Source organism: Physeter macrocephalus, unplaced genomic scaffold (genome assembly GCF_002837175.3).
Source record: "Physeter macrocephalus isolate SW-GA unplaced genomic scaffold, ASM283717v5 random_499, whole genome shotgun sequence".
NCBI lineage: Eukaryota > Metazoa > Chordata > Mammalia > Artiodactyla > Physeteridae > Physeter > Physeter macrocephalus.
In genome coordinates this window covers 1-14,761 of record NW_021145785.1, presented here as the reverse complement: position 1 = coordinate 14,761, position 14,761 = coordinate 1, and the positions used below count along the sequence as shown (strand labels likewise).

The following is a 14,761-nucleotide window of genomic DNA, read 5'->3' as shown; positions in this document are numbered from 1 at the left end:
CCATGTGGAGCACTGGGGGGGGGGCTGGACGTTCCAGAGGTGTTAAGTCCAGGCTATGTCAAATATTTTTTCATGGGTATGTTCAGGTCCTATTAGACCCCAGAGGTGGCCTTGGAGGGAGGGCTACGTGTACCACTGGGCCTGAAAGGGAGCACTTGGGCCAGGCAGTGATTCCAGCCCTCTGCTTGAGGTAGGGATCTTCCTTCCCCTCATCTAACAAATATCGGTCTCCAAGTCCTCCTGCCCCCTGTGCCCTCAGTCCTGCATATCTCACAAGGGCTATGCTCTTGGGGAATACGCCCTCACCCTTAGGCCTTGCCTTCACTCTTCTGGGATGAAGCTTGCAGAAGGCAAATCCCTGGGTTGGGGCTAGAAGGAAATACTGGTTGGAGAAGGCTTTCCAGACCAGTGCCTGGTCTCTTAGGTTCTGTTCTTTCTTCCTCATTGAACCCCCATTCCCCTCATGCCTCACTACCTACCCTCCTCCTACCTGCATGCTGGGCCCTAAGAATGGGAACAATTCAAGTCAAGGCAGCATCCTTAGCATGTAAATTGTCTGAGTGGCACCACTGCATGCATGCCTGCATACCTGAGTTCATTCGACAGACATTAGGTAAGCACCTTCTTCGTGCCAGTCTCCAGGGAGAGGACAGAGACACATAATACATGGTCCCTGCCTTCAAAGAGTCCTCAGTTAGGACAGGCAGACACATAAACAACTATAACATGCTATGTCCCTCCATATCATGTGTTCCCTATATGTCTCTGTATGTATATATGCCGTGTCCATACCCGCGGCTGTCTCTATGTGCATAACCGCAGATGTTCATCACCTGCATGTATCCAAGCATCCGCTTGTAATCTGTGTCTGTCCCCATGGCAGGCTGCACACCTCAGCCAAACCGGTTGGAGTGGGTTGTGCTGAAATTTTTGTTTGTGTCAGTGGGACTTGGAGGTGAGTCAGGGAGGGACAAGGATGGGTGGGGTGGTGTGGGGGAGAAGAAGAGTGAGAGTGAGGGTCAGACTCAGTGAGTGGGGGAAGGAGGGAGTGGGTCAAGGTGGGAAGGGCTGGGGGCGGGGCATCAGGAGGATGGTTGGGGGAAGGAGTAGATGAGAGAGCTTCCTAGTGAGTAATATCCTATTTGTCTGGGGTGAGATCCCAGGTCAAAGAGTCAGAGGTTGGCAGGGAGACCCTCGGGCTTTGGGAGAGACAAGAGTGGATAATAAATCAGAGTGGAGCTAGTTGGAAGCACGGATGTGGACAAGATGCCTGTAATCCATTTCTGTACAGCTTTGTTTCTCTGTGTGATATTAAGCTATTCTTTTTTTTTTTTTTTGCGGTACGCGAGCCTCTCACTGTTGTGGCCTCTCCCGTTGCGGAGCACAGGCTCCGGACGCGCAGGCTCAGCGGCCATGGCTCACGGGCCCAGCCACCCCGCGGCATGTGGGATCTTCCCGGACCGGGGCACGAACCCGCGTCCCCTGCATCGGCAGGCGGACTCTCAACCACTGCGCCACCAGGGAAGCCCCTATTAAGCTATTCTTGATCTGCTCATTACCTTGGCTTCTTTGTACAGAGAAGTGTTGGGAGGTTGACTGACGTTGTAGTGGAAGATTACTGATAGGGGACTTGACTCCATCCCCCAGGACCAAGGCTATTTCAGGTAGAAGCTTCAAGGTCCCTCTTCCTGCTCCCCGCTAGGATGCTCCTCACCCACGGAGGGCTGGGAAGCGATCCCCACACAGAAAACAGGGACTCCGGCAGCTTTTCCTCCACTGAAAATCACCTTTGCTACCCCCCAGCTGGAGCTTCACTGTGCCCAGTATTAGGATGGTGGCATCCTGCTTTCCAAGAGATTCCATCTAAACACTGCCATGTGCTGCGCTGTTCCTATCTGCCTATCCTGCAGGCCCACTGATCCCCAGTACCCAGCCCCATCCCTTAATGACAACCACACTTCCTGGTTGCCTAACAACATCACTTAGAGTTCAGGAGGCTGGATTTGCTTGTTCCTAAAGAGTCCTAAAGCTAGAGTGAGGAAGTAGCTGAACATACGGCACATTTGGGCCCTGTATCTCAGTAGGCCACTGTGTGCAGAGCCCCCTCCTCCTTGCTCTCACCCCATGGACTCCACAAACTTCTGTAAATACATAGGCATAGAATCAGGGACCAGGGCATGGGTAAAGAGAGAGATGCCTTATTCTTTGACCCTGTGGTCTCTGGGTAGGCTAGCACTTTTAGAAGGCTCTAAAAATAGGTCCTGGCTGGCCCAGGACAAGAGTAGGAGCCCTCGTGGAAATCAGAGTCTTCCAAGTGCTGACAAAAGCAGCAGAAGATGCAGTGGTTAGGAGGAGGTAAGAGCAAAGTTTAAGTGGGGTCCTAAGAATTTGATGAGAGAATGGATTCTAGTGAGGACCCCAAGCTGTGCTCCTCTGCATTCTCCCCATCCCTGTCCCCACCCCTGACCACAGAAAGAGCCAGGCTCCTCACAGGGAGCCCACCTGTTGAGGAACAGGCATGTAGGCAGCCCCCAAGGGCCAGCCCAGCCTGCAGAGCCTGCACCACCAGGGCATTTTCAGGTAACACCTGGCCTCTGTAGTTTCTCGCACTCATCTCTAGGTATCCAGCTTAGATGCTGAGGGTGTGGTTCCTCTCTAAACCAAAGACAGACACTTCCTGGCCATCAGCCTGGGCTCCTGCCACCGCCCAACTTGGCTTCCCTAGGGGAAAGCCTCCTGAGGCTCTGCGATCAAACATCACCCTTGGAACAGGCCCTGGGGGAGGCAAGACAGCTGCAGAGCAGAATATGGGGCCGCGGATGGAGAAAGACACCATGAGACCCAAGGGCTGTGGAAGCCTGGAAGAGGTGGGAGCCTGGGGGAAAGAGCAGGGAAGACCCCGAGGGGAGAGGGCCAGTGTTGAGAGGACTCTGAGGGAAGACATTAGAGGAGAGGGGTAGAAGCTAAGAGGACATGAGCAGCAGTTGGGAATCAGGGGAACCAGGAGGACCTGGGGATTCTCGTAATTAGAGAGTAGATTTTCTTTTGAAATTTGTTAGCAGAGTCCTCCTTCTGTATGGTCCAGGAGTATTCACCTCTCCATCACATCAACTCTAATTCCCTCCTTTCTCTCCACACCAGAACCCAAAGTTACCTCAAACCTGCAGCTCCACCTGTTGTTTCCATTATCAGTGCTCAGCACTCAGCAGGCAGGTGTAGCTGCCCTGGTCAGAGGCCAGGATGTGGTGCAGCTGTAGAGGAGCCCTAGTCTCAGTGCCCTGGGCTTTCTCTGCCTCATCCTGGAAAGCAGGGGCTGGGTCTTCAGGTTCCAAGACACTCCCAAAGCCCCAGTGCAGCAGGACTAGTTCTTGGCCTTGCTCTCACTGCACTAAGAGACTTGGACCCTGTCCTGCATCTGTTTTCAGTCCTAGAGATAGCAAAGTTGGGAGCCTTTGAGCTGAGGATGGAGGAGGTAGGTCCCAGGCTGCGGGAGAAGCAGGGATGGAAGCCGAGTAGAGCATGCCCCTGAGTCCCTCCTGAGCATTTTCCCCACACATCCCAAGATGGACTTCATGCTTTCCTTGCAGGAACCCCTAGTAACTGCCCTCCAGCCTCACCCTGAAGCCTTCCTGAACCTCAATTTTTCCATCAGTTCTAGAAGTAGCATAAAAGAAGAAGGGCTACGGATCAAGACACAGAGCAAGAGTCCCTTGCTAATGATAACTAGTGAGATAACTAACTAGTGATAACTAACTAGTTCCTCGCTCATGAAAACTATAGCGAGATCAGGAAGCATTGGTCCATGGGCTATAAGGAAAGGTAGAGGAACAAAGACTGGAGTCTAATCTCCCCATGCCAGCCTGCTTCTCTCCCTGGGCCCAGGCCTCCATGCTCTAAGGTCCTCTGTGGGGAAATCCTACTCCCTGAAAAGGCCCCTTTTGTTGAAGCTCACTCAGGACCTCAACAGTAATCAATACCCTATGACTGTGCCCAGGGACCCCAAACTGGTCCTACAGTTCTAGCATACAGCCAAAGGGGAGAAGCCTGGCCACTCCTAGAAGTTTCCAAAGCTCCTTGCAGAAAAGTCAGATGGTTGGCTCTGTCCAGCAGGAGAGAGAGGGCAGGGGTGACAGAAGGGCAGAGACCCAGAGAGAAAAACACAAAGTAGATATGGTGAGAGAGATCTCAAGGCACCGTGAGACAGGTTGAAACCTAGAGAAACGGAGAGGGAGAAACACACAGACACACAGATACACACACACACACACACACACACACACACACACACACACACGAGTTATTGAAGAGGGGTAATTCAAAGAGATAAGAAGCTGAGACAAAATCTGAAACAGAGACAGAAAGACCTAAAGAGAAATTTCTGGATGCCTACTTGCCCACTGCTGGGATCACTGAGGTACTTCCCTCTTCCACCCTCAATTTCCACCACTCAACAATGACCCATTGATACTTTCCTACTCAATATCGCCATGTCCCTCAAAAACTCAAGTTTTTCCCCATCCTTATCCCACCTCTCCATCGTTCTCGAACTCATCTGATTCCCACTCTCCTCCACCCCAAGTCTGCACCCAGTTCCACTTCTCTCACAAACGACTTTCAGCTCACGTCTCAATCATGTCTCAAGATCTGGCCTCTTGAAATCTCGTTTCCTGGTCATTCCTCTGTCCTTCTGTTTGCCCATGTCCTTATCCTGGCTGAGCTGAGAGCAAAAAGCCAAAGTGGGGCCAAGAAGGCATGGGGCCAGGAAATCAGCTAGGCAGAATGAACTGTGGGAAAAATGTAGAAAGTCCAGAGGACAATAAAGGAAGAGCCAGAGAGACCGCCTGAAGGATAGGACAGCCTGGGAGATGTAGGCAGAGGAAATTGAGAGAGTCTTGAGAGTGTGACCAAGATCCCTAGGGTCCAATTGTTGGCTTTCTGTGTGTACTGAACAATGCTGAGAACCAGGGATGGTTCCAGGGTCAGAAAATGAGGTTAAGGGAAGCAGAAGTTAGACTAAAAGTTTTGTGAAGGTTTGAGACAAGGGTGTATAGATTGGGGGCTGGGACAGACATCTAAGACCAAGAAGCTGAGCTGTAGGGATCCTTCCTTGCCAGAAACAGCCAACTGAGGAAACCAAACTCATAGGATCACGTCAGAATTCTGAGACTTTCAGAATGATCAGCCCCCACTCCCACTCCTGGACAGAGGTTGTCCCTGTCCCTTTCAGTTTTTTATCATTGACGGGGTCATTATACACCACTTTTGATGCTGCCCTGGGGTGTCAAGTGTTTGTCAGACAAGTACAAATTGGCTTATTTTCTTCCTCTCTTTTCTTCTCCTTCTTCTTCTTCTCCTTCTCCTCCCTCAGTTTATTTTCTGCCTCCTCCAAAATATGGGCTTACTTCAGACTAAACAGGGGAGGTAGGATTCCTCCCCCAGGTCTATGTTTGGAGCAGCAATAGATAGACACCTCTAGCTACTAGGTGGAACTGGAGGAGGTGCAGAACTGGGACGGAACAGCCAAGGAGCAATGTGAGGTTCAGGCTCCATGTTCAAGTGAGATGACAACTGCTGAGGACTCAGAGTCACAGTGGCAGCTGGGGAGGAGAAGGAAAACAAAGCTGGGAGAGAGTAGCTGGAAAGGCCCCTGGGGTGGGGAGTTCCCTGTTCTATCCAGGAGAGGCAGAAAATGAGTCTGGCAGAACAGTCAAAGACTTAAGCAAAAGCAAGAGCCTAAAATGGGCATATAGGCCAGTACGGTTAAAGCAAAATGACACCACCCGCCAGGCAGCTCCTCGCTGAAATCCTAGGAGTATGACAGATCTGAATCCAGCGGTTGGGAGGTTAGCCAGTCAGAAGATTTAGGGAAAAGGCTGGCTTTCAGATTTCGGCCAAGGATGTTAGAAGTTAGTGATTTTTTTTTTACCATGGTCTGGAAAACTGAGGATCCTCTTTGTCAAAATCAGGGAAAGCTATAGTTGGGTGGGCAGAGACTTTCAAAGCTACTACTGGGTCTCGGCTTTAAGGTAGATGTGGGGAACAGGTCCTGGTACCTACCAGTCTCTCTAAATGTGCCTTCCTGCCCATACCCTCCTCATGCTATTTTCTCTAAGGACCAAGAGTTAGGATCTGGAATGGGAAGAGCCCTGCCCTGAATTACATGTCCAGCCTCACTGCAGTTCTAGCCACTCTCTATGGCCTCAATTTCTTGGGCCTGATGGGGATCAAGTTGATGAATAGAAACCAAAGGCAAAAGTAAGCAGTCATCACTCTCATTTACAGACCAGCCCTGGGGGACACAAGTCCTGTTTCTGTCCCACCCCAGCTATGCTGGGAGTAGAAATCTGTCTGCATTTTCACCAGTAGCTAAAACTAGTCAGCTTGGATCTGGGCCTCTTCATTCTTCACTGGGTCTTGGAGGGATAGAGTTAAGAAGAAGCTCAAGGACCTGGCTTGAATAAATGGAAGATACCAGGGAGGGGCAGGAGTTTGTTTTTCTCACTCCTCGCCTGCTTCACCCCGATCCAGCTTCTAAGACTAGACAGCTTCTGCCCTGGATCTTTTTTTTTTTTTTTTTTCGGTACACGGGCCTCTCACTGTTGTGGCCTCTCCCGTTGCGGAGCACAGCCTCCGGACGCGCAGGCTCAGCGGCCATGGCTCACGGGCCCAGCTGCTCCGCGGCATGTGGGATCTTCCCCCGCAGACTCAGTGGCCATGGCTCACGGGCCCAGCTGCTCCGCGGCATGTGGGATACTCGGGGGCCATGTCTCACGGGCCCAGCTGCTCCGCGGCATGTGGGATCTTCCCGGACCGGGGCACGAACCCATGTCCCCTGCATCAGCAGGCGGACTCTCAACCACTGCGCCACCAGGGAAGCCCTCTGCCCTGGATCTTATCAGGAGAAACTCCCTGACCTTAATTCTGAGTTCCAGATGCCACGGTACCTCAGTTTCCTCCTGCTGTATGAGCTTATGAGAAAAGAGGAAATAAAGAGTTACTCTTCCTAGGACTCAATAGTGAAAAGTTCTCCAAGGTTCAAGTATGCCTAAGGTATTTTCCGTCACCCTCAACCCAATCCCTCCCTCCCTCCCTCCCTCCCTCTCTCTCTCCCTCTCTCTCTCTCTCTCTCTCACACACACACACTCACTCACTCACTCACTCTACAATGTGCCCTGAGAGACTGGGTTCTACTACCCTCTAGTGGCCAGAGAGGAAAGGGCTGTCCCACCCAGTCAATCAAGACCTTCAAGACTTTACCACGGTCTTTGTTCTGGAAGACACCTAAGGGATAAGCCAACAGCACATTTTATAAACGAGAAAGAAGAGGCCTAGAGGAAAATAATCACTTTGAGAGTCAGGGTATAGTTGGGACCGGAACTCAAGTCTCCTGACTCCCAGATCAGTGCTTAATCCACTTTCACTGCCTCCCCTCTGACTTTTGTCTCCCCTTCCTAGCTTATCCCTGGGGAGGTCAGAATGAATCAGAAAAACGCCCAAAACGCCAAAGCCGGGCTTCCCTGGTGGCTCAGTGGTTGAGAGTCCGCCTGCCGATGCAGGGGACACGGGTTCGTGCCCCAGTCCGGGAAGATACCACATGCCGCGGAGCAGCTGGGCCCGTGAGCCATGGCCGCTGAGCCTGCGCGTCCGGAGCCTGTGCTCCGCAACGTGAGAGGCCACAACAGTGAGAGGCCCGCGTACCGCAAAAAAAAAAACAAAAAAAAAAACAACAAAAAAAAAACAAAAAAACGCCAAAGCCAAAAAGGACATGGTTCCTCCTCAACCCCTGCAGAGCAACGCCTGCACCTGAAACGTCATAGTCCCAAGTGAATTTACATCTTGGATAACATGGGTCCCTCTGAGGAACTGGCTGTCCTCGGACTTTCCGAATTTAACAGACTTTCAAGATTTTTATTGACCTCGCACAGCTCCTGTCGCCATGGTGACAACACTAATTCATGGTGGCTACCCAGGTCTCCTGTCTCCACGGTAACCGGTGCTTTGCGACCTTCAGTTTGCAGCGGTCGTGCTGCAGCCGCTGCAGTGGTTGCTGGGCGACGGCGGAGAGAAGCAGGTGGCTTGAGGTGGGGACCCGGACGGGCTTCCGGTAGGGGTGTAGGGGCGGTTCCGGGGAAGCCTGCGTCCCCAGGTAGGGGTGCTCCGGGACGCCGGCCCCGCAGCCCGCCTCTCCCCGGGCCCATGGCCGGGGCGGTGGGTGGGACAGGGGGCTCAGGCTGGACTTGGCGGCCGGTGGCGCGGGACCCGCTGCTGGCGCGGGCTTTCCATTCATGCACCGAACTGCGGGGACGGTTCTATCTGGTGGGGGGTCTTCTAGCCGGAGGAGCGAGAGAGCCGAGCAGTGATATGGTGGTCTTCGATCCGGCTGGGGGCCAGGCCGTGCGGGTGGGAGCCCTGGGCGGCCCGAGGCGCAGCCACCACGACGCGGCGCCGGTGGGGGGGCGCTGGCTCTGTGTGGTGGGCGGCTGGGATGGGTCGCGCCGCCTGACCACAGTAAGCGCCCTGGACACCGAGCGCGGTGTGTGGGAGGCGTGGACCGCCGCCCCCGGCAGCTGCGCCCCTGCCGGCCTCAGTAGTCACACCTGTACCCGCCTCTCCGACCGAGAGCTGCGGGTGGCAGGCAGGGAGGGCGGGACTCGCACTCAGCGTCGTTATGGAAGCATCTACACGTTAAGGCTGGACCCTGGCGCCCGCACCTATTGGTATGACACCCCTTGCCCAAAACATTTCACGCTCCCTCACTTACACTCTGGAAAAACAGCTTCGCAGGCAATTTATCTAATATCCTCACCATAGAACCCTCCTTCCCCGGGAATCTTCCATGTCTAAGATAGCTGAACTCTCATCAATATTACCCTCCCTCTCAACCGAACTGCACATAGCACTGTCCCATGTCTCCTTTCTATCCTTGGCAAGGGGGTTGGGGAATAGGCAGTACAGCACTTATATTTTCCAGAAAACCCAACTCAGGCCTGAATTTCACAGCTATAAGGAAGAAGGCTACCACACAGTCTCACGTTCAGGTCACTGCGCTGCCCTGCTCCAAAGTCCTGGGCCCCACCCAGGTCACCAGCTATTGCTCTTTGGGGGCTGCAACTCAGCTGAACCAGAAGTAGCTGGGCATTGGAGTCATGGGAAGATTAAGGTATTATCTACTCACATCTTGCTAAGGGTGGAAGGGGGCTAAAATTGGGATGCCCAAATCCCTCCAGACAGTCCCTTCTCTCTCCCCCAAGGAGGAACCACCTGTTGCCCCCCGTTTGATGGAACAGCTTGCAAGTCTCGTGAGCAGTGGGCAGGGGTCCCGGCAGGGGCCTCGAGGACTCCGGCATCACTCCTGTTCTGTGGTTGGGCCCTTTGCTGTGCTGTTTGGTGGAGAAACTCTGACCAGAGCCCGAGACACCATCTGCAATGACCTCTACATCTATGATACCCGTGAGAAGGGGCTTAATGGTTGAGAAGGGGAAAAGGTGGGAAGATAGGAGAACCTGAAGACTACAGAGAGAAAGAGGATGGAGTAATGGGGTAGGGAGAAGGAAGATTTAGTTGACAAATTAAAGGAATACACAGAATGTTAAATTTTGAAGAGGCCCACAAATCCAGTGAGGAGAAAAATAATGAGCAAGCTTTTGGTCTTGTTAAGAGCCCCATGGGAGCCAAAGTGCTACTGCCTCAATAATCACTCTCTGCCCTTACCCAACAGGAAAGTCTCCTTCTCTGTGGTTCCACTTCCCCTGTGCAGACCACGGGCTAAAACGCGTGGGCCATCGGACCTGCCTTTGGAATGATCAGCTCTACCTGGTTGGGGGTTTTGGTGAGGATGGCAGGACAGCTAGTCCACAGGTTTGCATTCTGGACCTCTTTATCTAAAGAATAGTGCCAAGATACACCACCAAGCCTCTGTTTTGTTGCAGACTCAAAGCGTTATCACGAGAGCTATCTGCCTCATTTAAAATGCTGATTAAATTTCAACCTGACAGTTAACATTTGTTTCTGAATCTTTTGGCGGGGAGGGAAGTAAATAAGGAGATGCATCTTTATTTGCAAGGTAAAGGATAAAATATGGGACCTAGTTTGATATTGTGAGCCATTAACCAGATGGACCCAAAACCACAAATCGTATGCTTGCCCATGCCCCATGCAAATTCTACCCCTAATACTGGGTGAAAGCTTCAGGCTAGAGCTAAGCATTCTGAACAGAACATTTAATTAACAAAACAAAATTACAATAGCAGAGAAAATAATAACAATAAAGAGAAATTAGAAGAAGTGGGAATCAGGGTAGAAAAAAATGCAAAGGCCTTGGTCTCTAGGAGACCAACACTCCAGCTGAGCTGGACTTAGCCCCAGCCCCTTCTGAGTTTTCCTTGGCTGCTGGCTTCTCATCTTCCCCCATGAGACGAATATTGTGCTTTTCCCGGAATTCATTTAGTTCTTTTCCCTTTGCCTGAAGCTGCTGTGTCAGTGTCTCAATGATCTTCTGTATCTAGAGGGCAAACGACAGGGATTATGTAAGGATTTCAGGACTCCCTTCCCCCATCTGTTACAGACTATGGTTGGGGGAAGTGAACGAGTGATGATACCTCTAACCTCAACTTTAACCAAGTATTAATAGTAGAGCCCAGACACAAAAAGTATTCCTTTCTTAAAAACAAGGTTTATAAACTGTAGTATACATAGAATCACCTGGGCTGCTTATTTTTAAAATGCCACTTCATGGCTCCCATCCCCAAAGGTTCTGAATCAGTGGGTACAGGAGAGGGTCCGGGAAGCTGCATTTTTAATTAGTCCTCCAGGTGATTTGGATGCACGTAGCCATGGACTACACTGTGAGAAACTCCACTCTAACCACCTCCCCTCCCCCAATTCAGCCAGAAAAGAGGCACAGTCAGCAACTCCTTTGTCTAAGTAGTTAGACGTAGCATAGCTAAAGAGCATAGGCTAATAGGCTATTTATGCTGCCTTCAACACAAGTTACTACCCACACTTTCCTCCCCCACATTCCCTAAAGCCCTGGCCTCCCTTTCCTTACTCCTTGGTTGCCCGGAGCATCTACACAGGGATTCTTGCTCACCTGCTCCTTGTTGTTCTCCAAGGCAGGCAGCACCTCTTTGACAGTCCGCTCCACCAGTACCCCTCCAACCATGCGGTAGCACTTGCGGGTCTCATCTACCTCCTTCAGAGTATCGATCACTAGGCTGAGGTAGGAGGACAAGGCAGGATCTGAGAATTCAGTCCCACTCTGCTGCAACCCTCTCTTACAAAATGGCCCATCCCCCACCCCCACCCCCCAAAAAAGGGGCCCATCCAAATCTCCTGTTGTTTGCTTCTCCTGGCTTCCTCACCTGTGCTCATTCAACTCCATCTCCAGCTCAGCTGCTTTGGATGCCAGGCCCCGCTGTTCCTGCCGAAGGCGGTTGAAGCCAGCAATTACCTAAGAAGGTGAGAAAGAGATAAAGGTGAGAGAGGGGACAGTGGAAATGGCAGAGGGTCAACATAGGATAGCAGGCTTTACAAAGATGCAGTAGTAGACACCTGTATTGGAAAAGGAGTAGAACAGTTTGCAGTTTCTAAATTAAGTCTGTCTGGAATTCCATTCACCCAACACTGAGTGCCTACTAGGTGTGAGATATTTGCTAGGCCATCTTGCAACTTAGTTTGGTGAGGATTAGACATTTGTTACATAGGAATGGGGGTGGAGAGCTACTGGAGCATCTACAGTGGAGCTTAAACTTGCAGGTAAAGAGGGCTGTCAGGAAAGGCTTTGTAACGAGTAACTTTTTTAAAATTTATTTATTTATTTATTTATGGCTGTGTTGTGTCTTTGTTGCTGCACGTGGGCTTTCTCTAGTTGAGGAGAGCAGGGGCTACTCTTCATTGCGGTGCGTGGGCTTCTCATTGCGGTGGCTTCTCTTGTTGTGGAGCACCGGCTCCACATGTGCTGTCAAGGCCATTCCGATCTACCTCTTGAAATCTGTTTCGTGCAATTCTGCCTTGCTTTCAACTCCTCTTCGTTGCCTTACCTCAATATATTTTTGGACGATAGTTACTGAAGACTGTGCAGGCTTCAGTACTTGTGGCACATGGGCTTAGTTGCTCCGCGGCATGTGGGATCTTCCCGGACCAGGGCCCGAACCCGTGTCCCTTGAATTGGCAGGCGGATTCTTAACCACTGCGCCACCAGGGAAGTCCCATGTAACGAGTAACTCTTGTTTGGGTCTGCCCAGCAGCCCTCCCATTAGGCAAGTGCCCCTCCTAATTCACTGGGGTTCTTGTGAGGCTACTAATCACAGGACCCTTGCTCTTTGACCACAGGGGCAGTGACCTATATTCTATATTATAGGAATTGAATTTTGGGTAGAGACAAACAGGTACAGAAGGCAGCCGGAGCTAAGACACCTATAGTTGTCCTATAAAGATGATCCTCCAAAAAAAAAAAAAAAAAAAAAAAAGATGATCCTCCATTCCTATTCCTGAAATCCCCAAAGCTGCCCTAGTTATTGAACTCTGTGTGGCCTAGTTATTTAATGTTCCTTTTCACTGTGTTCAATTCTGTGACCTACCACCATCCTTCTAAAACACTCTTTTAAAAAAAATAATAAATAAGTCGCCTAAAGCCTGCATCTGTAGCCTCTAAACCCTAACTGATACAGGCTTCCTGAGAGATAATGCCTTAACTGAAGCCTGAAGTATGAGAACCTAGGGGTGGGGGTGGGGTGGATAGTGGTACAAAAGAAGCATAATAACATACATAAAGGCCCAGAGAAGTGATTACCACCAGCTTCTTGTTCCCCAGAAACTGAGCAGAGAATTAAACAGTGTGAAAATCAGACAGGGTACTAATATCACCATCAGCATCACTTCTAGTATAGGGCTCTGATGACTGTATTTGGAAAGAAATATCAGATGAAAGACAAAAGACCAGGTTTCAAGTTTTGTCTCTGCCACATATTGGCCTTATGAACTGTGACAGACTTTTAGCCGTGTTCATTCAACCCTGGCTACACATTAGAATCATCAGGGGACCATTTTTAAAACGTGAATAGTGGAGCCTCAGAACAATTACACAATCACTGGGAGTGAGGCCCAGGCCTCAGTATTTAAAAAAAGATCTCCCATGAAATTCTGATGTGCAGCCAGAACTGAGAACCACTGGGTTAATCTCTCTGAGCCTTAGTTTTCTCACCTGTAAAAGGCAGATGATACCTACTTCATAGGGCTGTTGTATCACGTGAATGAATTAATGTGAAACGGCTTTGTAAGCAGTGAAGTGCATTAATTACTATTATGACCTTCTCTCCAAACCCAAAGTGCACCTTGGACCCACCTGGTCCACTGAGAGCAGTGAGCCCATTCATTCAAACCACTGCCAAATCTCTCACTCTCATTTACATCATCTCTAGTCTCATTGCCATCACTGACTAACCACCTCATCTTTACTAGGATCCCTTATCTCTAGCTCTTTCTCTCTGCAAGATTCATAATACAGCTAATATAATCCAAATGACTGTCCTGCACCACCCCTACAGCCCTTCTACTGCCCAATAAATGAAGGAATAAATTTGACTAGGAACTTGTCATTCAGCGACTTGTTTCCTTCTCCCATCCATCATCCTTTCATCTCAATCTGCTTCATCCACTCATTTCAGCAAACGCCTTGGAAATCTCACTCATCTACAAGCTGTTTTTCCTTCACCTTCATTGCCTATATCAAAACTATTCCATTTATAATTAGCATTTTCTCCACTGTCAATGTTACAGATGAAAATACTTTCCTCTAAGAAAATTCCACAACTAAACTAGACTCTAGATGTTCTCCTAGCACCCAAATGACATCCACTCTTCTGCATGTATGTCATATTTAACACACATTAATGAACTCAGCTTAAATGTCTAAAATTTCTGAGGCCTGAACTTATTTTCCTTAGTAATTAGTAGGAATCTACTTTTCAACTACCAATTTAACACAACTATAGGCAAAAAGATTTAATTCCAACTTTTCTTCAAATACTTTTGCTAATTAACAACCCATATTTCCTCTTGGTCCAGTTATAGAGTTTATTACAACACCAAACTAAAGTAAATATATCTAAGTGTATGAATTATCCACAGTTGTTAATGGAAAATTTCAGCCACTGATGCACTTGAAGGAAATGAAATTTCTTAGCAGCTAACTGACAACTAACTTTTAGTTAAACACAAAATAAGCTGATATTAACCTGCCATCTCTGAGGTCTGCCAGGTAATGAAGACAGAGAGGCTATGCTCTATTCCCACATTCTTCCTCCTAAAATACAACTTACTAGTGGTTTTCTCCCCTATGGCTTGACCTAATTTTCCTTCCCTTTCCCTTATTTCGTGTTCTCCTAAAGCAGTCTGGCATGAGTAGGGATGGCCAGGTCACTGTTGACTCTCTCAACCCTATTAAATGATCTAACATATAAACATCCCTGCTGAAAAAGAATCCAATTAAAATACCAACTATTTTTCCTTTTTTTTCTTTTGGCAGTGCAGCACAGCATGCGGGATCTTAGTTTCCCCGACCAGGGATGGAACCCATGACCCCTGCAGTGGAAGCATGGAGTCCTAACCACTGGACTGCCAGGGAATTCCCTATTTTTCCTATTCTAAAGTAACTTCAAGTCTTACAACTATGCAGAGCTCTTTACATTTTCATATTTGGCATGTACAAATAATTTTACACAGGACACGATCATCTTTGTTTTGTTGTTGTTCCCAGTGATTA

At 49.6% G+C, this 14,761-nt stretch overlaps 2 protein-coding genes across 2 annotated transcripts; one reads left to right on the top strand and one right to left on the bottom strand.

Annotated features, from left to right (window-relative positions):
* Window positions 1-7,845: 7,845 nt before the first annotated feature.
* Window positions 7,846-10,101, top strand: KLHDC9 (kelch domain containing 9). The gene is made up of 4 exons (XM_007112294.4): window positions 7,846-8,717; window positions 9,001-9,160; window positions 9,252-9,450; window positions 9,719-10,101. Exons 1-4 carry the CDS (start codon window positions 7,846-7,848, stop codon window positions 9,883-9,885), a joined length of 1,398 nt encoding a protein of 465 aa, XP_007112356.2. The 3' UTR covers window positions 9,886-10,101.
* Window positions 10,102-10,199: 98 nt separating this feature from the next.
* On the bottom strand, window positions 10,200-11,449 carry PFDN2 (prefoldin subunit 2; the record flags this gene model as incomplete). Its single annotated transcript, XM_028485649.1, has 3 exons — window positions 10,200-10,501; window positions 11,090-11,213; window positions 11,361-11,449. Coding segments are annotated over 3 exons (390 nt in total), but the record flags the coding sequence as incomplete, so codon positions are not given.
* Between the last annotated feature and the right edge of the window lie 3,312 nt (window positions 11,450-14,761).

Excerpts from the sequence above, each read along its gene's own strand:
- KLHDC9 (XM_007112294.4), top strand. The coding sequence starts at position 7,846 with ATGGGTCCCTCTGAGGAACTGGCTGTCCTCGGACTTTCCGAATTTAAC. Across the intron at positions 9,161-9,251 it reads GGAGTCATGGGAAGATTAAG|GAGGAACCACCTGTTGCCCC; the intron begins GTATTATCTACT and ends CTCTCCCCCAAG. Across the intron at positions 9,451-9,718 it reads CCTCTACATCTATGATACCC|GAAAGTCTCCTTCTCTGTGG; the intron begins GTGAGAAGGGGC and ends CTTACCCAACAG.